The following is a 25,302-nucleotide window of genomic DNA, read 5'->3' as shown; positions in this document are numbered from 1 at the left end:
TACCCAGAATTGCTCTGAAATATAGCAACTCCCTTCCCCTCAGAGTACACATGGCATCTGTCCCTTGGGTGCACCCAGACGTTCAAGACTCCAGAAACTGGCTCTGTCACTGGGCTCAATACCTCCCCTCTCCCACCTCTTTCCCTCTGCATGTCCACAGTTCGTATACTTTCCTTCAGACTTTCTATTTCCCAACCTGCTTTTTTGCCCACCTCACCGCTTTATTTGGCCATGCTGTGCTGCCAGTGAGGGTCAGTTTGGCATTAAGAGGCCAGTTCTGGAGCCCCAGGAGGGGTGACCACCTTGACTCTACTCAGTTTCAGATACTGTTCCCCTAACATGACTTTAGAACCCATGCAAAGCCCATAGGAATGAACTTGGATGCCCAGAAGCAGCTCATGGATGCAGAACATTGTACACAGAGGTAATTTCTTCACACTTCTCTGGCAAGTTCACAGCAGTAAGGTGGGCAGTTGATTGTTGGCTGGATGATACTGCTGGAGAGTCAGGGCTTGTAGGAGCGTGTTCCATCAAAAGTCATTACTAGTGTGAGTTCTTCTAAGACTCAGGTCAGGGGACATGATGTGGGCTTCAAAGCCTTGAGTCCACAGGGCAAACGAAATGATCTAGAGCTCACTCAGAACTGCAGGGATGATTTAGGCTTTGGGGGACTGAAGCAGAACTATTCTTGTTTACTTCCGCTCTTAGGGCATTTGATGTATAAGACTTTAGCACAAAGAACTTGGGGGACATCACCAATGGGAGGGTCAAGCCTCAGTTGAGAGCATCTGTGCTGCAAAGTTAACAGGCTGGAAAGGGAGTGCCAGAGATTCCTTCGATAGTTAGAAAAAAGGTAGAGCAAAATGTCTTCACATATAATTAATGAGGAACCGAACTGCTATTGCAGTGATGATATTACATCTGAATAATAAACTCTTCCTTCAATGGCTGTTAGTGAAATTGTTATAGTATCTTTACACAATCAAACCAACATCTTAAACATTCTCTTATCATTTTGTTAGTTCTCAAATGTCAATGATGATTGGCATTTTCTTCTTACACTATTTAACTGCAAGAGTGAGCACATATGGTGATAAGCCAACATCTTAGACACAGGAAACACATCAGCCCTTTCTCCCCTTCATGCTGACACTCCCCACCTCCAGCGCTTGGCAGCTCCTCTCCTGAGCTGGGTAAGACACTCATGCCCTCAGGTTGTCAGGCAGTCGCCCCTCCTCACTTAATAAGAGGAAACTGTTCTTGAGGAGTTGCTAAACGAGAACTCCCTAGGAGGATGTGGGATCCACGAAGCAGACCAGTTTGCTGTGGTTGATGTTGGTGCTCACTTCACAGCCTCATTTAGTGTGCCTCATTTAGGCAGGTGGTAGGGCAAACTTGAGCTACCAGGCACGTTGTCCTGCAGAGCGTTCATTTACTCACTCTCTCACTGAGGCTAAACACCATATTAGGTATATGGGGTAAGTGTACAAAACCAGACATGATGCCTGTACTCATGGACTTTGCACAATAGGGGAGGCAAGTATTAATCAGTTTCACAAATGGATGATCAGAAAAAAGAGATCAGGATTTATAAAAGTCCTTATAAGAGGTAAGGACTATGGGGTGTGGGGGGATTAGAGAATCTGCAAATGGTGGGAAAAACTGATCAAAAGAGTGAGGAAATTACCCTCTTCCCATGAAGTGGCATTTTTCTGAGTTCCGAAAGATAGGCAGGACCTCACTGGGTGATTTGGGTTTGGGGTGTGGGGGGAGAGAAAGGAGAGTCCCTGGCAATGGGAGGGAGCACCCCACATTAGGAAACCATTACGGGGTCACAGTCCCTGGAGCACAGAAAATGTTGGAGGGAGTAGGTCTAGTCTGAAGGTGTTTGCCTTTATTCTAAGCAGTGACAAGACATTGTTCAGATTTGGGTTTTGAAAAGGCCATTCTAGCTGCAATATAGAGAATGGGTAACAGAGATGAATGGAGTGGGGTGGGAAGACACAAATAATCCACCCCTTCTTGGCTGCTCTCTTGGATTCTCTGGGGCAGAACTCATTTCAGTCAGGATGTTGGTTTCCACATAAATGCATTTCTCTGTGGAGTCATCTGCCTGGTTTTTTGGAAACTAAGGTCAGGATGGTGTTCTGATCCTCTATAGAAAGGACATGTTAAAACCTGTTCAAAGACAACCTGTGTCCAGGAGAAGCGGATGTCCCCAGTTCCACCACCACCTGTGCGTTCAGTTACTACCTTGGGGAGTTTTCTGAGAAACATTTCCACATTTACAAATTACAAGTGTCAAGGGAGCCTCATTTATATTATACAAGATGACAAGAGTTTCTAGAGCATCCATCATGTAACTAGCCTCTTATGTTCAGCTTGGAAAATAATTGCCTGACTAACCTATTTTCATACCCACACGCTATCTCAGTCTATCCTTGTTTTAAGAAAACAACCTGTACAGCACAGCCTTGGAGGGGGAAATCCACGTCATTGCATTGAAAACGAAACACTGCTGGAATCCTTTATGGTCCTATCCTGATCCTTCAGCATCAGCTTCTGCCTCACGTGATAATTAGGCATCAGATGTAGACTGTGTGATCTCCCACAATAGCTTTTAAAGGGGGTCTGGATTTAATGAAAGGCACCCATCCCATGTGGAGCTTTTGACAGAGAGCTAAGTGTCTCATATCTCAGTGTCTCCTCATCTCAGGTAACCTGGGGCTGGACTCAGTACCTTCAGAGTGAACAAATATCCAATTGGTTTTTCTCTTCTCTTGGGTTGTCTTTAATTTGGTCCTTCTTTCTGATTGTCTACCATGACCATGTATTGTTTTTAGTCAGTTACTCAGTGTACTAAAAACTATTTTAATCTGAGTATAATCCTAGTGGTGAAATCTCTACCCTACCCAGAAAATGGTCACGTGGATCAATGGAAGAGAGATCTGGCAACAATTCAAGTCACTCCCATTACATCCAGGGTGGGTGAGATTGGCTTTGGCCCCCACTGTTCTGTGAATGCTCCTTTGAGCTGGGACTATTATGAAAATCATCTTCCAGAAAAGGGAGGCCTGGGATTTTAATTAAGACTGTGCCATCTATATCCTGGATGATCTCTTCCTATTTGAAGTCCTTCTTCAGCTGGTGTGAGTGAGTGACACATCACTGCTACCCATTTAAAAGCCAGGTGATGGGGGTTGGCAATAGAAAAGGCAAAGTCCACATTCTGAAGGTGTCTTAAAACTGTCCTATGTTACAAAGATAGGACATTTTAGTTCATGATGTCCCTTGCCATATATTACCTCACTTAAGTCTGTACAGAAAGCATCAGAGATGATTATTATCTGGAGAAGGAAACAGACCCAGTATACTAGGGACTTGTTCAATGTCACCCAGTTGGGGCTATAACTCAAGGCCTCTGTCTCTACAATAACCCATCTACCGCCTCCCACTGCAGACAGCAGAAACAGGGAGGCTCCCTACACAGCTTGCGAGCTTACTGACCCAGTGAGGTGCAGGACGCAGGTCCCGTGGGACCCAGTGGGAGCTGGATGGAGGAGTATGCTGTGGTGACATGGTGACTGACAGGATAAGGGAGCGTCTGTGATTTTCTTGATCAGAATCCCTTGGTGAAGATCACTGTTGGTTGTGATAAAATCCCTTTCTCACAGCCCTGTAGTGGCTTTTGACTTCTTAGACTTCCTAGTAGCCTGTGTTACCACTTCTGTCTCAACCATCTACCTGGCCACCATCTTAGCCCCTCATCCCGAGGCTGACATTTGGACTCTAGGTAGAGAAAATGGAGCCCTGGGGTCAAAGAGATGAGAGATCACTAGGATCACAAAGTGTGGATCATCATCAGGGGCTCCCAACTCAAATGTGAAGGGTGAAGTTGGGGAGGTGGTAAAACTGACAGGCGAGGAGCTGGAGAATACACGTTCCTTTCAAAAGGGCACCCAGTGCTCAGTGCCAGCTCACAGCTTCTGTGTTTCTAATCAGGTCCAGGGCTGGCAGATATTCAGGTGATTTTCCTAGATTCTGGAAATCTAGAATGCTAAGTAAATTCTCCTATTAAATATCAATGGCTATGTCAGTGCTTTATAAACCTCGATAGGTCAAAACAAACATGCAAAACAACTAAGTGAATGTGTTTTTCAACTTCAACTCTATAATTTTGAGTAAATAGACATAAAGGACACAGAGATTTGTGTAGAGTATCTTCATCACCAGTAAGGCCCAGTATATTTTCTATCTTTATGTGGAGGACAGAAAGACAGAGGAATTCAGCTGTTGCAGCAGGGGCTAGACAGAGCTTCCATGTTACCACTTTCAGGCAGGATCTGCTTGAATAGCCACCTCCCTTCCTCTGAGAAATAGTCTCACGTACCCCCATGGGCCTGGAGACAGGTGAGAACCTGGTGGACAAGGCCCTTGTGCAAAACTATCCCAAGACACCCAGGTTGGGGCAGGCATTCTAGATAGACCCTTGCCAACTAGCTAAGATCACATCTTCCTCTGCAGCCCAAGAAGGAATCCTGGGGTCTAAATGAGTGGGAATGCTAAGATTGTGAATTTTCTTAAACGGAAAGTCATCACAAACCTGGGTATATCATCTGTCCTTTGTGACAGTTTACTTGTGACCAAACTCACAAATTTCAGGACGTGATTAAGAAATATTTACAAAATAAAAATGAATGGGATGCACTGTGAAGTTCCCAAGAGAGGCTAGTATGCTCTACCTCTGGTCTTTATTTCCAGGGTATAGGTGACTGGGTTGGCTCCCCCAGCTCACATGTTCACTTTTGAGATGTTGGTTACAACACAAGGATCTTAGGATTGTCACAGTTTGGATTTGAGATAGAATAAGAGAGATTAAAAAGCCATGTTATCCAGTGGGTTAGAACCCAGATATTTTTAGCTCCCTAGCTGGTCATTGGGAGCCCCACTGGAGTAGTGTTTGGATGACACATAGCCAAGGTCTGTCCATCAGCATGAACCAAGAAATAAAGGATCTCCATGGGATCTTTGCTCTTTAGTCCATCACTATCCAGAATATGTGAAAACTGAACACTAGAGTTTTCCCTGCTCTCTCCTAATGTGGGACTGCCTGATTCCTTTCCACTGCATTACAAAATGAAAATTCAAGAGGTAGGCATAAAAACCAAATTCAAGGAAGAAGAAAGACAAAGAGGTGACCAGCAATCTGATATCCTGTGTCTCATGGGGTAAGAGCGGCTGGATCTTAAAGGCAGCCTATGACAAAATGAGAGCAGAAACAAGTCTATTTTTTTCTAGGTCACCATAGGGAACCAATCTAACCTATTTACATGTGGTCTCAGGGGAAATATCTTTAAATAGCTATCTTGTCACTATCCTTTTCGTCATCTTCCATGATCACTTTGGGCCTCTCGTCCCTGAGCAGTGTCACACCTGCAAAACAAAGCACAGACCTGCAATTAAGGAATCTAATTAAAATATTAAACAATCTTACAGCAGAGACATGGTACACGTGGGTGTGACAACCTAGAAAACTTTTAGTTTTTGCAGAACTTATGATGACAGATGCCAACCAGGGTAGAAGGAGTCGGGTGGCCTTACTAGGGTTTCCCAAGGCGGCTGTGGCTCAGTGAGGACACTACTCTAGTTACCAGGGAACTGGGATGCTCAGCATCTGGATACCTCTGCACGTGGGCTTGCCACACAGAGGGAAGTGCAGAGCTTGGAGTCTAGTTGCTTTGCTTGGAGTCTAGTTGCTGCTCAGTCTGCCTCCCCGCCACTGGGGAGCCACCTCAGTTTTCTCATATAGGAGTGAAGTTCACTAGCACTTGTGTAAAGGGCTATCGTGACAAGTATGGAGAGTGTCACTGCTTAGCACAGAGCCACCCCCCCTGAGCAATGAGGCCGGTTTTTCCTTTCCTCTCGCAATTTGTTATTTTGTTTTCCTACTGAGAAGAACTGGTAAGTAAACCTGAAGAAGTCAAACTTAAACAGATTTTACTAACATCTGGGCAAATTATTGAGCTGAGGCTCTGAACGCACCATATCTAAATGTCAGTACCAGCAGATACTAAAGTTTACATAGTTCAGAGCAGAATGAGAAAATTAGGAAAGTGTTGTGCATTTTTTGGTATGATATTTGGTTACAATTTTATAAAGTTCCTTATTTTCAGATGATTCTCTTATAAGATTTTAGGGATGGTAGGCAGTTGGGCTTTTCAAAGACCCTTTACCAGGCAAAATCAAAAGTGATGCTAATCCCTATATTATGATCCAGCATGCTTTGCTTTTGAAAGTTTACTCAGCTTGAAATTCAGAAATCTGTACATAATTATCTAGGCTGGTCCAAGAAGACCCCCCAAAGAGGCCATCCTGGGTGACACAGGGCCACTTTAATAAAACCACAAGGGCACTGTGATTCAATGCCAATCTTCTTAGATTTCTATCAACCCGCTCCAGTCAGCCAGTTTTGCATCTCTACCACTGCCTTCACCACCCCCTTTCCTTCTCATAATTAAAGGCCTTTCCATTCATGAAGCAGTTCATAAAGATCTAAATTTGAGGGAGGAAAGCTGTGCACCACAAGAGGCCCTTTCTACCACACTGGACTCCATTCAACAGCAGCAAATTAATGAAAACTATGTGCTGATCTTAATGACTATTCATTTGATTCAGTTTCTAGTTTGTTCATATGGGTTCTTTACCAATTAGCTGATATTTATTGGAGGAGAAAAACAATTTCAAGAGTCTGGCTGAAACTAAGGCTTTTGCATAAATCACTTATGAGACACAGTGGGGGATATTTGCTCTTACAACAGCTGCTTAGAATTTGGATTCTTGTTTGGAATTAAGGCTATCTTGGAGGGGGAACACAGAATTAGTATGCTAAGCCCCTAAAGTTTCTACCCTGCTTTCCTTAATATCTCTTTAGATTAAGCTAAATTTGGGCTGATTGAAAGTGGAGAAGAACCTTGAACCTTTAAATTTTGAGACTGTTCAACTTTCTTGTTATTTTGAGCAGCCTTGAAACTTAGTCATAGGAGCATCTGTACAAAAACAAAACAAAAGGTTCTGGGATCTCAGAGGAGGAAGAAGGGAGAAACCTGTTTAATTATCAAGATCAAGGTCAGCCCTTTCCCAAAGTGGGTTAGGTTTTCCACCGTGGCAAAGGAGATGCTTTCAAGTGGAAAGTGAACAAGTATTTTGTATCAGCATTGCAAGGCATGAATTTTAATGTCTTATAAAGAAAAAAAATCAGTAGCTCATCAAAATCTTGATTTCAAGGACATAGTTTTTTAGGATGAGACTAAAAGTTCTTAGGAATGTTGTCAGAGACACTAGGACTTTGAAATAGAAGGGAGAGAGAGAGAGAGCAATCAATTGATTGAGCTTCTAAGCAAAACAGTAGCACCTAAGGGTCATCATTGTGTTCTTACACTTGCCACTGCCTTATCATTGGCTTTGGTGATTGGCAGAAGAACAAGCGTCAATAAGCACTGGTGTGTTCGGTTTAACCCCTTCCTGATGATACTCATGCTCTCTCTGGGAAGCTGTGGGATGTCCCTGAAAGAAATAGACTTCTGATGCAGAATACTGTGCTTTAGGTGATTATACAACTTTGGGCAGGTCATTTAAACCAATCTGACCCTCAGTCCATTCATCTGTAAAATTGAAGTGTTGGGAATGTTGTGAAAAGTAAGTTCTCACTAAACAGCTCGCCCCCTCTGGAGCCATTGTTCCTGGAAGGTGCTGGCTGGGTAGGTTCCCAGAGATAAGCCTAGATTTCTGCTTGACCAAAGTAGTTTCCAGTGCCTGCTGTATCCCTAATATCTGGACAAACAGGAATTTGCAGGCACCCACCAGCAACGGACTACTCAGTGGAAAATCCCCATCCCTACTAACTGCCCTTATAAGCACCATTCTGTAGATCTCAGGGATCCTTCCTTGAGGGGTGCGCCTGCTGTGTCAGGGCAGTAAAGGAAGGATCCTGGCTCGAGCTGGCCTAATAAAGTCTTGTTTGCTTTTGCATCGGACACGGGTCTCGGTCATTATTGAACGCGGCAATATTTTAAACCCCAACAGAAGAAAAATACTTTTTTAGCGGCTGATACCACTAGATCAGGCAAAATGCTTTTATGTTTCCATTCCACCTTACTTCCACTTCTTATTGTGAGGATCATTGTACTTTGCCAAGCACCTCCTTCACTGAATTGTGAGGTTTTCAAAGGATATGCTAACAAAGAGCACAGAACTCATAATATCATGGGGGTTTAGAACAGTAGTTTCTACTCCTTCACTCTCTGTGAAGAAGAATTGAGCAACTTAACTGTCTTGGTATGTTTTTAAGGCCAAAGCTGTCAGTTCAAGATCCTTCAGGGCCAGTCAGCCTGCAGCAAGCTGTGGTCAGTCATGATCCCACCCAGAGCATCTAAATCATTAAAAATATGAACCTCTGATCTAAAAGAGAGAGGGCTAAGATTCCACCTTTCCTGTAAACCACTCCAGAGGCAATGCTCTGTTCCCAGCAGGCCAGAAGAGGTGTCACTTTCAAAGCACAGATCCCCCCACCTACAAGTACAGTACTGGGCTTAACCTCTACACGTTCATAGCTCGTGAGTCAGTTTGCAGGAGGCTCCTCTTCAGTGCTTCCAACTTCATTCTTCAGCTCCCCTGTTTTGTCTTTTCCCCACGCATCTCAACTAGAAACTTTTTTCTCTTATAAGCAGGTTGAAGCTCCCTAACTCTGACCAATCACAATCCATTGCTCCTGTCATGCAGCTACATACGTGGGAACAAGTTTTGAGCAGACCTTGGGCTGGCAAAGAAGGCTGAGACTACGCCTCACTAAGGAGTTGTCTGGCAGTTGGAACCTGTCAAATAAGCTCATTAACCTGGGGGAGTGAAGGTAGTTAGCAAGAGATTTAGAAGAGAGAGTGAATCTGTGTCCAGTCTTCACTTGCCAAGGGCTAATGAGAGGAGTTTCCTCTGGAGTGCATTTGTCTGTGAGCTTCTCTCAACACCCTTGTTAGAACCAATGTGAGTCTCTCTGAACATCTGCTGAAGACTATCCTTATCAACTTAACTAGCATTTCGATTACTGCCAAATCTTTAGATACTAAAAGGCTCTTCAAAAATAAAGTGTTTCAGCTAATATGCTAATAAAAGCTAGAATCATAGTACACGATCTATAATTGCAAATACTTGCAACACAGAGTTTTGCTGATTCAAGGGTTTCCATAATGTGCACTGAGTCTATGGATATACAGCTCCCATCTTCAGTTCTGTGTATGCTGTCTTGTTTGGTAAACACTTTTATTCTCCCAGAAAGCAGCTTTCTTTGGATATATAGATTGTGATCTAGGCAGCATGCATTTTCAGGTAAACAGAGCCCAACTCCTTAGGAATGTCCTTGAATCAGCAGATTTAGAGAAAAAGATGAAACATTACAGCCAGAAACATTCTCACCTATCTCAAAGAACAAGATTGGACAGATAATGGAGGGGAGCTGGCATGGATTGAAGACTTTCAACGAGCCAGGAAATGTGCTAAGTGCTCTATATACTTTATTTAATTGTGTTGACAACTCTGGCAAACATATTTTCTGGACCTTCTTCAGAGATGGATGAAACAAAGGATGCTTATACAGTTTGTGAGAGTTGCTTAGAGTCACAAAGCTAGAAAGGACAGAACAAGAGGTGAAACCTAAACTTTTCTAATTCCCATGTTCTCATTCCATGCTGTGTAATACGGTGACTCACTGCTCATTTTTGTTCCCCTATCAAGCTTTCTCCTAGACCAATTTCAATAAAAAGAGATACAAAAACGAGCAGAAAATAATAAAGAATTTGCAGCCACAGACTTGACTACCACATAGGAAATTGAATCCACATCTCCTTATTGAGCACTGCCATATAGAAGGAACTGGACTAGACAACAGGTCAATCTCACCAACACAAGGCAATCAACATTCTCGTACATTCACCAAACAAGTTGTTGATGTAAATTAATTTAAATATGAGAAACAAGAACAGTACTAATAGAGACGGGGTCTACGGCCATACCACCCTGAACGCGCCCGATCTCGTCTAATAGAGACGGGAATGCAAAGGTCTTTGCATGGCCGGGGTAGCGCAGTTAGTTCAAAATCATAAAGGTTCACTTTGGACTTGGACATGCCTATTAGTAAAGAGTTTGAGGAGACAGGATCCTGAAAGCTGACTGGAACTCAGAGGTAGAGCTTGAAGAAAAGTGTGATGGGCTGGAGGACGAGTGTGGGTTGGAATGTCTGTAATCGATGAGGATAATGGCTGGGACAGGTTCAGCTGCTCGGTCTATTTCTCTACAGAAGGGCCTTCTCATGTCACAGCCTAGCTCTGCTCCTCCGAAGACAGTGACCCTAACTTCATCCTTGACTGTAGACTGTCTTCTTTGAGCTATCTTTCCAAATAACTAGAAACATGACTTAGAATAACAAGCAAATCTCACTTCCTCCTCAAAGTGTTCTTCTGGTCCTTAGCGTGCTATACATATAAACCATAGCACAGAAGGATGAAAAACTACCCAAAGGGGAGAGAAACCTGGGTTTGAATCCCAGCTCTGCCAAATACTAGTGTTCAATGTTGGGCATAACTTTATCCATTCATGACAGTCACAGACCCATAATCAGAACAGCCAGCCACACACTCAGTGATCCATCTATCAATTTCATTCACATAAGACTTTAAAGAGGCTGAATATGTTACTTAAATTTTCTCCCAGTTTCTTTCTTTGTAAATGAAGACAAGTTATTTTATTGTGTTATTGAGTTGAATTTTAAAGTCTTTGAAACATGCCAGTTACAAACTAACATTTAGTAAGATCTCAGTAAACATCAGTTCCTTTCCTCCTGTGCAACTCCCATCTACAAAACACACACACCTCAGTCCGGCTCTCATCATGAGTATCTGTCTTCCTCTCCAACTTGCATGTCAACTCCTCAGGGACAGAACTATATGTCATATACTGCCTGATCACCTGGGCTTGCAAATATGGCACGGTTTGGGGGCTTGATTGGACATATATTAAGATAGCTGTGAGCACAACTACATTGTTCTTTTCGTGTCTCTCTCTCTTTCTCTTGTTTTGAGGATTTGTTCAGTATGTTCAGGAGTCTTGGGAGAATCAGCCATCAGCCACAGGATGCACGATCCATGGAAGAATGGAGAGGAGAGGAGGGCATTTCAGCTCCTCCTAAGGACCCACTGACATTTGTGTTTCATTGGCTCAGGGAATTTTACCAGTTCTGCTGAAGCATGAGTAATGCTTTCCCCCTCCCAAGTATCTAAGTCAGCCCCTGGGGAGCCGCCAGTAAAGGTAAACCTGAAAGGCAGCAATAAACGCTGCTCTTCCCCAGAGCTCATCCATGCGACCCAGATTGCTGGGCCAGGAGAAAGCCTAAGCCCGCAGCACCTCCAGATGGCAAGGCTCTTGACCTGTTCCTGTCACCCCCTGCAAATGCCCTGCACCAGCTCTTTTACCTGCTGCAAAGGGGGACATGTGCAGGGCAGGTGTGTCTTTTCTCCTTGGCTTTTTCTGTTCCAGGTCAGTGTTATGAAGAGCTGGACTTGTTTTGCCCTTTGGATGTCTCTCTTGGACATCGTATCTTGTAATTAAATGTTCTGAAAGCACACCTGCATAGTTAGAGGCAGAGAGGGAGAGACAGGGTCAAATATATACTTTATCCTAATACTTGACAGACAACTGAGCATCCATGTTAGCACGTGTACCTGTACTAGCAGTCAATATCCCTTTAAACTTATTCTAAAAGCCATTTCTTTATAATAAGAATTAATAAGACCACACAAGAGACGACCTCCTATGCAAAGGTTTTTCACATGCCTGATTTTACTTTTGCCTCACAAGGCCCTGAGGAATTTCATATCACTACTATCACGCACCTGAGGACAGTGAGCTGAGGTAACGCAGGTAGCACAGCTCATCCCGGTGTCAGAGCCAGGTGTGAGCCCAGGCTTGTCTGCCTCCAAAGTCCATCCTGGTCAGCACGGTGGGTCATCTGCTGTTCTGCGAGCCACCTGCCACCCACCTCGACAACTTCATTAGTATTCTACCTGCACCCACCTGCCTCTCATCTCTCTTCAGCATGTGAAAATTTTCTCCATCATTTACAAATGTTCAAAAAAAAAATCAATGTTCTAGAAAACATTGCGTAATTCCCACCCCAGATTGAGCTTTTGGGCGTCTTTATCTAAGGACCTCCATTATGTCGCTTCCGAGTGAGTATTTCAGCTATTTGTGTGCTTCTGTTATGTCTTATAAACCAGAAAGCTCCTTCCCAGCAATCTCTGTGTGCCATTTGTTTTGTATTCTTCTAACTGGATTCTGAATAGAGAGAATATGAAATAAATGGTAAGAAGCAAAGGGGAAAATGAAATAAAACCTTTAAGAATAAGAGTATCATGTGCCACGTGTGAAGAAGCTGTGTGCCAAGCTGTTTTGCTTTTCTGCTGGGCTACATTTGCCAGCCTTTCTTGCAGTTGAGGGAAGGTTGTGACAGAAGGAAGTGACGTATTCTACTTCCAGGCCCATTAACCCCGCATCCTGTCTCCCCCATGTATGCCAGCTGTGGAAGCTCAGGATGATGAGGGGAGCCACATGCGGATGGCCCGGGTCCCCGAGTGGCCGTTCGGAGCAGAGCCTGCATTCCCACCCTGACTTCCACCATGCATAAGTGAAACAAACTCAGCTGTGTTTGTTATGTTCCTAATATTCTGGATTTTATCAGGTATGGCAGTGGATAATTAAGGCAGATACAGGGAGTGCAACAATTACTACAAAGTACCGAATGTTTAAGGAAAAATGCATCAAAACAATGTGATCTCATGGCAAGAGCTTTCCCTTCAAATGTATGCAAACAACCTCACTGTTCTTACCTGGTATAAAAGGCGGGATGTGCAAGGCTGGCGTGTCTTTCCGCCTGGGTTTTTTTTGGTCTGACTCAACATTCAGAGTGACTTGAACATTTTTCCCCTTTCTTGGCTTCCTTTTGAGATCACAGTCCTTAATGAACTGGTCTGACAGGTCATCTAATTTTGACAGGTTGTGCAAAAATAAAGAATATAACATGTGTAAGGGTCCATTCACAAACTGGTTAGTTTCCAGTTATAGCTGGTGATAAAAGCAGAAGCCGTTTAGTCTGAAAAAGCAAAGTATTGATTTATTTGGCCCTCTTCTGCAAATCACTGTAATAGCCCTCTCTGAATACATATACTAACATAAAAAGAAGTCCATAACCTAGCCCAATTTGCAGATGTGAAAAGTGAGGTTCAAAAGAACAAAAACAAAAAAAAGAGTATATTATCTGCTGGCAGGTTACAGGATCATCGCTAAACCCAGCGTCTTGGTACTATTTATCTTAATACCTGACAAACAAAGGAATTGGAAAAATTTATTACCAGGTAGCATAGTTAACTTCCTCCCGAATACATAGCATAGCTCTTTTTTTTTTTTTTAAATAAATAAATGTTGCTCAGAATGGATGTTGCCCAGCTGTGGGGTCCCTGGAGGGACAGGCTGGTTGTGAATCTGTCAACCCCAAGAGGCCACTCAGGGCACAATACCGAGAGCAAGGCATTTGCTTCAATTTTGACTTTTACTTCAATTACACTTTTTCCCATTTTTGGAGAAATCCAGAACATAAAATATCTTGATGGCAAATAGGGAGAGGGGAGTAGAGGGGGAGTCATAACCAGGCGAGACATAAACAAAGACTATGAATATGCAAAAGGCCCATCCATCAAAAGTCTGAGTGTCTCATTTTTAGAAATGGGTAGAGGCAGAAATGTTTCTGGTATTTTCATTACAAAGGTTATGCAAAAAGTCAGTTCTGGAAAGGAAACAGATTGACAATAAAGCAGAAAAAGGCTATTTAAAATTCTGTCTTGATAGGCAAAGAGAGATATTTGAAATATTTTATTGGCACTGCACGTGGAGTATAAGTGTGCTGGGAAATACTAGAAACAAGCTATACTGCCACATTTCATTTATTGCCTCAAAAATGCTCTGCCTGGGACTCGGTCAGACCAAAAAAAATGGGGACAGTGCCTTTTATCATTTTTTTTAACTCTAATAAACTTCTCTCCAGTGTGTTAGCTAATATTTACATGGCAGACCACACAGACCCCTGGCTATTTGCCTGTCCATCTGGTGTTGGCTGTTACCACAAGACACAAACTATCAGGATTCAGGGGCCTCCCTCTGATTTCCCTGCAAACCAAATGGTAGAGATGTCCCCTTATTGACTTCCACTCTGACATGCAGACTGAAGCCTTTACCTAAGTGGCTACGACGAGGTTCAAGCTTGTCCAGTCTGTCCTCTGAGTGCTCCAGTGGCTGCATTTGCTCGGTGGACATCATCAAAGGAGGGCTGGTGTGGAGGCTTCTTCTCCAGCACTGAGAAGCAGAAGAAAAATCTGACATCTGCCTCTTTTCCATTTACTCACTTTTCAGGTACATGTATTGAGCACGTACTATTATGTTCCTTCAATCCTGTTTTTGAAGTCTGCTTTTTACACTTAGCTACTAGACGCTCTGAACCTAATATTTAAGGCAAAATAAATGAATCTCGATTGTATGTACGTCTGCGCACACATGCACACTTGGATTTATTAGTAACTGTCATATATCAGTTGTTTAGCAACTGCCTTCCCTCATAGGCACAGTGGAAGTTTCAGAATGAACATTATAGTCAAATCTGAATTAGAAATGAGTTTACTGAAAGTTACAAAATATCGAGCTTGTATTTTCTCTGTAGAGTTAGCAAAGTAGAATTGTACCTACTTTATAGACCAGGAAACTGAGGCTTTAAATATCAAAATTAATTTAATCACATTTGTACAAATAGACAAATATGGACCCAAATCAAGTTCTGCAGACTTCTATTTGATACCCACAGTCTTTTAAAACTAAAGCAAACCCTTTGAGCTCTAATTGAACCAGGCTTCACTTACTTTTCTACCTTGTATCCTTGAATGTGAAGTAATGAGTTTGCTATATGTCAACAGTGGTAGACACATGCCAGGGGGAAATAAAGTCTCGTTACTGAATGGCTTTCTATTAGTAAAGCAAGTCTGTTTCCCCATACCCTATTTTTCCTAGACCACAAATCCATTGAATTTATAGAGCTATTAGCTGTAGCTATTGTCCAGGAGGACTGGAAATTCAGAAAAGACATGTGCCGAGATTGAACAAGAAATACATTTTATAATATTTATATAATATCTCATTTTGTTTCTTGAATTTCTTTCAGATAATCTACATGTCCTGGCCTACCATCATAAGAATGGTTGGAGCGGAAGGAGAGAAAATGATCTAACTGATCCTCTTTTTTTGAGATTCCAAGGTCCCCAGCACACAGATCTTCCATGGACGAGTGGTATTAACATTTCAAGCTCATAGACCCAGTTCAACTCATTTGTTTCTGAGGAATAAGCCTCTGAGAAGGCTGGAGGGTCTCTCCTCCTACAAGCTGAGATCATAGCACAGCAGATGGAGTCATTAATGGGTTTCTTGAACTCAGCTTTTAGTGCCACTCTGAGCCGCTGATAGTCCTGAGTGACTTCAGCAAAAATCAATCTGACCATTGTTTTCAGTGTTTGCATACAGACTGCCGACTCCCTGGGACCTTCAGGAAGCTCACTATTATCTTGGGGGGCCAGCCCCCACTGGCTTAAGTGGAGAGGACAGCAATGGGCATATTACAGGGGATGTGTGGGCTCGGTGCTGAAACCAATAGTAAACTTACAACCCCAAATTTGGCCTGTGCACCTACTCAACTCATCTTTCTCTTTTGACAGAAAGTCACGAGTTCAGTCAGGGACTCTGGGCTGCCTATCACCCCAGAGAAGATCTGGTTAGACTATTCACTCTCTAGAAGAAGAAACTGAGGTTCCCAGAGGTTAAAATGACCCACCATTGCATACAAACTAAGGGTGACCAACTCAACTCCAGCCCCTCCCTTCTGTTCAGTCTAGGTCCTGTCTGTGTGACGCCTTTCGTCTCCAACCTAACACATGCTGGCTTTTTTACTCAGACCACATGGCTGCTCCACGTGCTCAGTAGGTATTGTTTAGACTGAGCTCTCCATTCAATAGATGTAGGTTAAGTCTCAGCTCTTTAAAATCCATATGACTTTGATAAAGTCTCTAAATCTTAATGATGCGGTGAGGACAAATGAAACCTATGCTCAATATAGTTATTTTTTGTCCTTTCTCTCTCCAAGTTCCAATTGCTCTGATAGAATATGTAGCCGCTTGCTTCTTTGTGGTATGTACATAAACTATGGCCTTCCCTGCCCTCCCCTTTCTTACACTGTCTTTCTTATCTGTAAAGTAGAGATAATAGCATCTACTTTGTAGAATTACCTGTAAGGTGACACTGGTAGCTCCATGTTTGCTGCCATGTAGTAGGCATGGAGAGCCCAGCAGCATTGTTATGTGACTTTGCCTACCCACGCTAGCTCACAGAGACAACTGCCTTACCAGGAAAGTTCTGGAAAATCACCAGAACCTTCATTTTTATCTAGATGCTGAATCAGGGGAGAAAATTAGCTTTCCTCTGAGCAAAATGGCTTTCACAAAGCAAGACTTGAGAGACAAGAGCCTGCCTTTTTGGAAAGAATTATGCAAATGTTAAAAGTCTCTGGACAAGGTGAGGGTAACCAGTGATGAGTTCCAAAATGGACACATGTATCCTCCCCAAGAGAGATCCCAACTATTTTAAGTTGCCCTGAGTCTCTGTGGGTAAACAACACTATTTTAAGTCAGTGTGACTGTAAGAATCACACTGGTGCTGGGCGGGCAACCTCTGTGTGCTCGGGACCTGGAGGCTGAGTCTCAGACTGAGCATTTCACATGTACACACACTGTGCTGGGCAGGTTGTGTTCTGCCAGTGGAGTCAGAAACTGCTTTCACCATGGATGACGTCACTAGGGACTTCTTGCTAGAAACCTCACATTAACCTCACATGAGGTTTCTTACTACATAAGAGTAGTTACATGGAGGGATCAGATAGTTGGAGATTAGCATGTCTTATTTCATTAACCTGCCTGTTGACTGTTAGCATAAGATGAGCCCACTGTCTCCCCACACTCCATTTTTATCTCAGTGAGAGGGGTACTCTTCATGATTGAGCTACTGGAAGGCGTAAACCAGTCTGATTATAACTAAGAAATGAGTATTTTCCCTCCTATATCTGACTGCCTAAGTATCTCTAATTCAGTCTCCATGTTCAGCACCAAGCCCAGTCAAGGGACAACTGTACTGTCCTGCTGCCTGGGACAGGTGTCTTCGTCTCCCGTAGCAACTCACTGTTATTGGGACTCTCTGAAGCTCTTTTTTTTTTCCCACGCCTACATACCTGGTTCCCTGGGTCTTTGGATTCCACCCCAAAAACTCAGACCTTCACAGATACTTTGGGTGATTCATAAACTCCTGTCTTGCACAAAGATCTGTGACCTTTAGCTTTCTGGCTGCTTGTTGACTCAGTTGTGGCCTCTGAGCAATGGCAGCGGGAGAACTCCTTGACCTGCCATCGATATGTCATATCAGCAAGCCCAGCCTCACTTGAAACACTTGAGGCCACCTGCACCACAGCCCCCAGGAAAATGTCTGCAACACCCCCAGATCGCAGGAAGCACTGCAGCTACCTGTACTACTTTTGCAGCAAAAATATGAACAGAACATAAACTGGCATATAGAAAGATGTAGAATGATTTTTACCTTTTCGTATCAGGGTTTGCTACCGAGTGAGTCTATGTTGAACTCTCTATCAACAAGAAAGCCTTTTGCTTTTTGGAGGAATACTTCTGATTATTTTAGTAAGAGAATAAAGGATTATGGGCTGGTATTTTTCTCATTGCTGTTTTCGTGGGTCCTGGGTTGTTTTGTAACAGGGTGGTCCCTAGGAAAAGGGGAAGTTCCAGGTTCCCTGCCCCACCCAGAGGGAGGGTGGAGCTGAGCAGAGAAAAAGGAGAGAAGAGAAGGAAGGAATCAGAGAAGAGAAGGAAGTGGGATGGATAGCCAGGAGACCTGAGGAAGCCACATGGCGCAGTAGGCATGTGATGAAGAAACTGGGCTTGTTTCCTGACCTTGGACTGGTTAAGGCAGATGTGGGTGAGATACCTGTAAGGAGGTGACTATGGCAGTGTTTAATCTTGATTTTGATTTTGCTCTTTTCCTCCCAGATCTGTCTGGCCATGTCTGACCCTTTTCCATGGGTCATGGCCAGAAGGTGCTTTAGCCTTGTGGTGGGCTTTCAGGCCTTGCTTTGGGCCAATCCCTTTTGGGTTGACTTTTGCCCACGAGGGGATGGGTAACTTCAGGTGTTTGATTTAGAAGTTATATTCTTTGTGTTCCGTATTGTATATTCACTGTATTAAAGTCCCTTTTCATTAAAGTTTTATATGTTTTGTCTTGTTGCGGCGGATGGCAGAACCCACTTAGAGAAGGCAGGTTTGGGGCTTCAGGGATGCCCCTCTCTCCTTGTCCTGTAACAACAGATTTGGTGTCCTGTAACAAATTGATGCAGCGTGTTCAAGAGACCAAAAGGGGTCATTTCAGGAGCTTCAGGACTAGAAATGCCAGCACTCTTACAAGTACCTCTGGCTGATTTCTACATTCCCTTTCACAAAACCCTTCTTTTCACAGAGACACTGAGAAATGTACACACCTGAGAGGGAGACACATTAACTGGCATCACAATAGAAGAGGGGTTCAAAATTACAAATGCCACTTCTCTTATGAGAACAGAAACTGAAAGTCCAGGAACGCAAGGCAAGGGAAGAGCTCCCCTAGGCTAAGGATGGTACCCCAGAGCAGCCAGAGACTGAGGACACACTTGGGGGAAGCTGCCTCAACCCACCATCTCAGAGTTAGCTGCTGCCACAGGACAGCTCTGCTATTTCCCCAGCTAGCGAAGCCTGCTCGGTTCAACTTGAGGTCAGAAGCAGTTGTGGGCATCTTTTCCTTTCTCTAAGTAGTGCTCTCTGGAATAGATTTCCCAGTTGGATTCTAGGATATGTAGTTTAACTCATGGACACAAAATTCTTCACTGACTGTGTCTGGTATTGTGAGGGAATACGAGGAAGAGGCAAATGTTGGAGGTTTTGCATCATTCTTTAGCTGGGCAAATATAGGGAAGTTACATGTCCTGTTGGAAACATAGCTCACACCTCTGTAAATTGGGCATGATAGTGGCTTCTCTGAGGTTTTTCTGAGTGGATTTGTACAATCCATGTTTGGAAGGCTCCCAGACCAGCAAATTCTAACAATGGGACTTGTCATCTTGGCTCTCTCAGTCCTCACATTATGATTAAACATGTTTATCTAAATTGAGCCATTGGATTCATCTCATCCCACCTCTGACCTTCCCTGAAACTAACCATAAGATTAGAACAGTCACGAAGTACAGACCAGCACTGAGCCCAATTCCAGGGTTTGAAGCTGTGGTGCCGCTGACTGTTAGGAGACAGTTATGCTCAGCCCTCGGGCTAGCTAGAGAATCTATATTCCCAAGTAATCTGGCTGACATTATGGAGTAATACCTGATGGGAATACCCCAAGGTAATCTCAGTTAAAAATAAATAACTGAATTAAGTAAGTTAGGAAAAAAATAATCAGATGGATTTTCTTGAAGGTATATATAAAGTTAGAAGGTTGTGCTCACAACCCAATATGATGTCTGGTTAACAGAAAATTCATATCCTTTGTCAAATCTCATTTTATCCTGAAGATTGAATTCAGGTCAAAAAGTGCCATATTTTAAAATCAAATTTATTCATTTAGAAGACCTAAATTTATATTCCTTCAGGAGTGACTCTTAAAGTAAGGCTTGCATATTTTTTTTTTTTTTTTTTGCCAAGCACATTTCTTCCTCTTTTATTTCAGCCTCCACCCTCAGCCTGGAAAGATTAACCTCCCCAGGCTATATGAATATGCAGATACCCCAAGCTCCTCTGGAAACTTCCCAATTTAGTTTGTAAAAGGACTTGTACAGAACCAGGACTCCACTTCCCTTGCAAAAATGACTCCAAAGTGGTGACTCTTCCAGCTCCCTTTCTAGGGCCAGCTTTGCTACCTCCGGAAAGCACAGCCAGCCCCACCCCCACCCTCAACCCCTACCCCACCCTGGCACCAGCTGAAATTTTCTTTGTCCCAGCAACCATATAGGGACTCTAACTTATTGAAAACTTGCTTTTCTCATCACAAAAGTTTGTGAGATAAAATTCCTTAAAGCACTTACCAATCAAGGCAGGCGCTGGGCCGCAGGGGTGAGAGATGGGAAGGGTGAGCTTGCTCCCCAGGCTGGGCCAGCTCTGCAGGCAGTGGCTGAGGCTGCCTGGCTCCAGCTCTCTTATCAAGGGACCAGCTGCCGCTGTTGCCATGGGGATGCTCTGTTTCTCAGGCGCCAGGGCAAGGGGGATGGAGAGGGAATGAGGACTAATCTCACAGCCACTACTCCCAGCTGCAATAATTGTCCATTACAAAAATACAATACACAGAGTTGTGTTTTGAGTAACTGGTGTGCAGCCTGGAGAAACCCAGACACATCAGTTAGAGCCTTTAGCCCCTATAACAACACTATGTATTTGGGGGTTCCAATGCTATTGATCTGGCTTCTTTTGCAGATATGGAAACTGAGGCGCACAGAGGTTGTGATTTGCCTAGTAGATGCCATCACTAATTTTGATCTTCAAATCTTTGTATGTTCAAATTCAGAATTCTTTCACTCACTACTACCACCTCTTTGAATAGTATCATGAAGAGGGGATGAGAAATAATAGTAAAGGAGATTAATAACAGAGACCCTTACAAAAGTTCTCCCATGCAGGAGGTACTCTTCTTCACTACACCTATTAACTGATTTAATCTCATAATAGCCTTTACAGACAAGCTGCTGTCACCACACCCATTTCACTGATGAGGAAACAGGGACACCGAGTCCAGAATTACCAGTCCATGTCTCACTGCCAATAAGTGACTAGAGCTGGGGTTTGCACTGGGCCACTGAATGCTGGAGGCCTTTGCTCTCAACCACTCTGCAGTACTGCTTCACGTGGCAAAGGAAGCAGCTCTAGCTATCTAGGAAGGGGCGGTTAGGGAAACATGCACTTTCAAAACAACTAAGACAAGCATTGCAACATTAAGAATTCCTATGCACTGCAGAAGACCCCGGACCAAGGTTGGTTAAATGAGCAAGGGGTCTTTAGTGTGATTGTGTGTATATGTGTGGTATGCACACACAGGTGTGCTGTCAAGTAAAGAGGAAGGGTCTGTGTTTGGGGGAAACTCACCAGAGAAGTATCCTGTGCTGATTTGGAGGCGTAGAAGTTTGTAATCTTTGGAAGGAAGATCAGTCTAGGGATAAGGGAGGAATCATTGCTGGCTGGAAGATTACAGTAGCTTCCCGCCTAGTGGGCACCCCCAGGATGCCAGGGAGGGTCCTCACAGAAGAGCTGAAGTGCTGCCTATGCTGTTTCCTTTCCTTCTCGAGGTTCATGAAGCGCAGGTCTAGGCGACCACTGGCCACCAGTGATAGGTTGGCTGATATCACCTTTTTATTTTCTAGCAACTCCAGGAATAGGGCCGAAACATCCTAATTATAATAGCCGTAACAATGCTGAGCCACTAATCCTGAACTTGACTCCCATGGCAGAGTTTCTTTAAAGACCATGGTAATAAATCACTAGGCAGTGTGCTTCCTTGTTTGATCTAGTTCCCGGATCTTCTTAGTCATTATTGGAACCTCCTGGGAAAAGATGGAGGCTGCCTAAAAGGTAGTGCTCCTGGCTAGGTAGGAAGACACCTGGATGCCAGGGAATGTCGGTAGAAGTAGTTCTCTGTTTCAAACTGCTGGCCTTATCTTCTTATCAATAGCTTCACGGGTCAGTGGGTTAGAGATAGCCTCATTCCCAAACTTGAGAGTGGAAAAATATACTTTCTTCACAAATTCTTCAATACTTTGTCACAAATAAAACTTTTTTTAGATAATTACAGATTCACATGCAGTTTTAAAAAATAATACAGAGAAAGTTCCCTCCCTGGTTGGCGCAGCGGGTTAAAGCACAGCACTAAGAAGCTAAAGCCACTTTCACATGAGTTCAATACCCGCCTGTCCCGGAGGTGCTGCAGACCTCTCCTGACCCACCCGCTGCTCCCCTCAGCAGCGCACTTCATCAGTGGGCCTGCTCCCTACTCTGTCTCTGGTGAAACATCTCACGGCCCCTGCACCTCTGGCCTGTACCCCATTTCTGAATGCACAAATAAATAAATCTTTAAAATAAAAAAAATAATAAGGAGACAGAGAAATCTCCTGTATCCTTTCAGCAATTTCCTACACCAGTATCATCTCGCAAAACTATAGCACACTATCTCAACCAGAATGTTGCTATTGATACAGTCAAAACCCAAAACAGTCACACATCCATAGATACCCCTCACTGACCCATATAAGACTCCCCCTTTCCCTCCCCTTTCTCACTTCTCTTACCTCTATCCATTCCTGGCAGCTACTAATCAGTTCTCCATTTCAATAATGTCATTTCAAGAAAATGTAATACAAATGGGATCATAACCTCTTGGGTTCACTTTCTTCCTGTCTCAGCATTATTCCTGGTGATTCATCTGAGTTATTGTCATGCATCAATAACTTCCTTTTTATCCCTGAGTAGTATTCCATGATATGTACCAAGTTGAACCATTTTTTGTAGTAAAGCAACTGGGTAGTTCTTAGTGTTTGACTATTACAAATGAAGCTATTATGAATGTTCAGGCTTTAGTGTGAACAAAGTATTCATTTTGGGGAGATAAATGCCCAAGAGTAAAATTGTGGGCTCATATGGCTATCACATTTTTAATTTTAGAAGAAGCTGCTAACCCATTCCAGAGTAGCTCCCCCATTTCATATTCCCTCCTGTCTTTTATGAGTAATCCAGTTTTACATACCCTTGGAAAAGTTCGGTGTTGCTGCAAAGGTGTATGGTGATATCTCCCTGTGGCTTTAATTTGCATCCCTTGCTGACTAACAATGTTAAACAAATTTTTCATGTATTTATTGTAATCTGTATGTTTTTTGGTGAAATAGCTCTTCATATCTTTCATCCATTTTCTAATTGAATTGTTTATACTGTGTTTTTTAAAATATTGTATATATATTCCAGATACTAGTCCTTTATCAGAAATGAAGCTTGCAAATGTTTTCTTTCTTTCAAAAGTGAGTCTTTCGTAGAGCAAAAGTTTTTCATCTTTATGAAATTCCATTGTTTTTTAAATTGCATTTAAATCTTGTGTAGTTGAGGTTATTTCTAAGGCTCTTTAGAGATACTGAACTGTGTTAGGGATATTTGAACACTCTTTTATCACTTAATCCTCCAGTTCAAAAATGAATAGTATCCAAGAGTGTGTAAGTTCCTTATTTTCCCTTTGATTGACATGGATGCTTCTTCCAAGTTCAGGTTGTTGTTTTTTTCTAGAGCTTTCTATGCACCCTTTAATTGATTATGCTCAACCCCCCTTTTAAGGCAGATGTAAACAGCAACTGAGCTGGCAGATGGTAATGTAAATCTATACCTTGGAGAGTTCTAAATAACAGCCACATATGTGCAACGTTGAAGTCATAGACCCCTGGCCTACAGCGCTCTCCCTGTAAGTGCAAGGCGCTATTGTGTCCATGACATGATTTGTTTGTCCAGGAGCCTTTTGATGTGTGGCTGAATTACTGCTGACTCCATTCCTGATGGATGCCTAATGGTAACTAGCTTTAAATGAGTATATTTTCATTTGAGTCACAAATATTCAGTCTTTATGAATGAGAATGATGTAGTGATAAACATTTCCTGAAAATCTATTTCAGTCTATCAGCTGTAAAATGTGCACTTGAAATATTTGCCTTCTAAAATAAACTCAAGGCAGTTTCTTTGTCAAAGGGTGATGGGGCCCCAGTTTCCCAACTGAAAAAAAGAGAGAGATTGAGAGAGAGTGAGTGAGAGAGAGAGAAAGAGAGACAGAGAGGGGATGAATAATTTGGCAGAAATGAGTGGAGATAGACGATGAGGGATGATTTTGAAATGAAAGACAGAAAGTGATAAACTAAACTGAGAAATAATAACATAGTCAAATACCTAACCAGTCATCTATCCATCCATCCATCCATCCATCCATCCATCCATCCATCCATCCATCCATCCATCCATCCATCCATCTATCCACCCAAATGTCCATCAAATTGAACCTTGAGAAATAATGCATGGGCACTGTTAGGCATTGCAGAAATAATGGTACGTGTCACCATTATTTAAAATACAGTGTCACCACAATTTTAAATTCCCTTGCAAGGAATGTGGCAGAGAGAGCTGGCCAAAGACACCAAGTTTCAAAAGTTGGAAGAATGTAGTGATTTATCGACCCTTTTGAAAAACAACAAAACCATTACAATCTTTCTGTAGGGACAGAGTTATATGGTTTCTAGACCTTCTGATTTTAAATAAAACTGAATGTTTTATTTCTGGGCTAAATAAAAACATCTACCCAGGAATGAGAGCCGGCCCCTACTTTCACTGTCACTTGGCTGCCCTGAAGTTCTCTAAGGATGCACCGGGCAGGTGTCAGAACCGGACACTGTTCTTCCTGTTGCTTGCTCAGTGGGGTATCTGACCTGTGATACATTCCCAATTTCCACATCCACACCACATCCTTTATCTTACCTTTCTCACTGCCTTAATTTTCTCTCTTTTCCTGCAGCTGATTTCATTTCAAGGTTTGCCTACTTACGTACATTCCTTTCATGCAGTCCAGGTCCTGGGCTACTGGTTTGTCTTATGCAATAGAGACTCAGAACCAGAGCATACACTCATCTAAGGTGCCACAGTCTTACCTGAACTTTTGTCCCATTTGACCCAATGGATCATTACCACACTGATGTTGAACTTCATTTTCACCCAAAGCATCATAGGCATTCTCGCTTCAATTTCCTAACTATATTCTGCTTAATTGTCACTACAGCCACATCAGTTAATTTATTTTGCTTTATAAACTATAAATCTTTTTTCTAAATGTTAGAACCATTAGTCATTGCTGAGTAGCTACTCAAGAAATTGGGAGCAATTGAACTCAGGCTCTTTTCTCCAGAGTTAGTGTTTCTCATTCTACCTCACTCCATAGAGAGTGTGACATTTCCCAAGCTGTCTCTGTATTGACTGGTTTCCAAAACTTCATGCTCTTCTGTTTTCCTGCATCAATGAAACAGGCAGA

The 25,302-nt window shown here is 42.9% G+C and overlaps 1 protein-coding gene across 2 annotated transcripts; it reads right to left on the bottom strand.

Moving 5' to 3' along the window:
* Window positions 1-4,142: 4,142 nt before the first annotated feature.
* PPP1R17 (protein phosphatase 1, regulatory subunit 17) lies at window positions 4,143-20,582 on the bottom strand. 2 transcript variants are annotated; one of them, XM_012720714.1, is made up of 6 exons: window positions 20,297-20,362; window positions 15,371-15,523; window positions 14,331-14,448; window positions 12,930-13,082; window positions 11,517-11,669; window positions 4,143-5,433 (listed from the first exon to the last, which is right to left on the bottom strand). In XM_012720714.1, exons 2-6 carry the CDS (start codon window positions 15,419-15,421, stop codon window positions 5,354-5,356), a joined length of 555 nt encoding a protein of 184 aa, XP_012576168.1. In that variant the 5' UTR covers window positions 15,422-15,523; window positions 20,297-20,362; the 3' UTR covers window positions 4,143-5,353. The 2 variants fall into 2 exon arrangements, with proteins under 2 accessions (XP_012576168.1, XP_004676895.1); XM_004676838.2 differs by lacking the exon at window positions 15,371-15,523 and having other exon boundaries at window positions 4,144-5,433; window positions 20,297-20,582.
* Between the last annotated feature and the right edge of the window lie 4,720 nt (window positions 20,583-25,302).

The sequence above is a fragment of the Condylura cristata genome, unplaced genomic scaffold (genome assembly GCF_000260355.1).
Source record: "Condylura cristata isolate star-nosed mole 26May11 unplaced genomic scaffold, ConCri1.0 scaffold00005, whole genome shotgun sequence".
Classification (NCBI taxonomy): domain Eukaryota; kingdom Metazoa; phylum Chordata; class Mammalia; order Eulipotyphla; family Talpidae; genus Condylura; species Condylura cristata.
Note: the sequence above shows the minus strand (reverse complement) of the source record. Positions and strands in the feature narration are given on the sequence as shown.

Coding starts and splice junctions, on each gene's coding strand:
- PPP1R17 (XM_012720714.1), bottom strand. CDS start 15,421: ATGGAAGATCTGTGTGCTGGGGACCTTGGAATCTCAAAAAAAGAGGAT. Junction 14,449..15,370: donor TCTCAAAAAAAGAGGATCAG/TTAGATCATTTT, acceptor TCTGCTTCTCAG/TGCTGGAGAAGAAGCCTCCA. Junction 5,434..11,516: donor CATGTCCCCCTTTGCAGCAG/GTAAAAGAGCTG, acceptor TTTGTTTTGCAG/GTGTGACACTGCTCAGGGAC.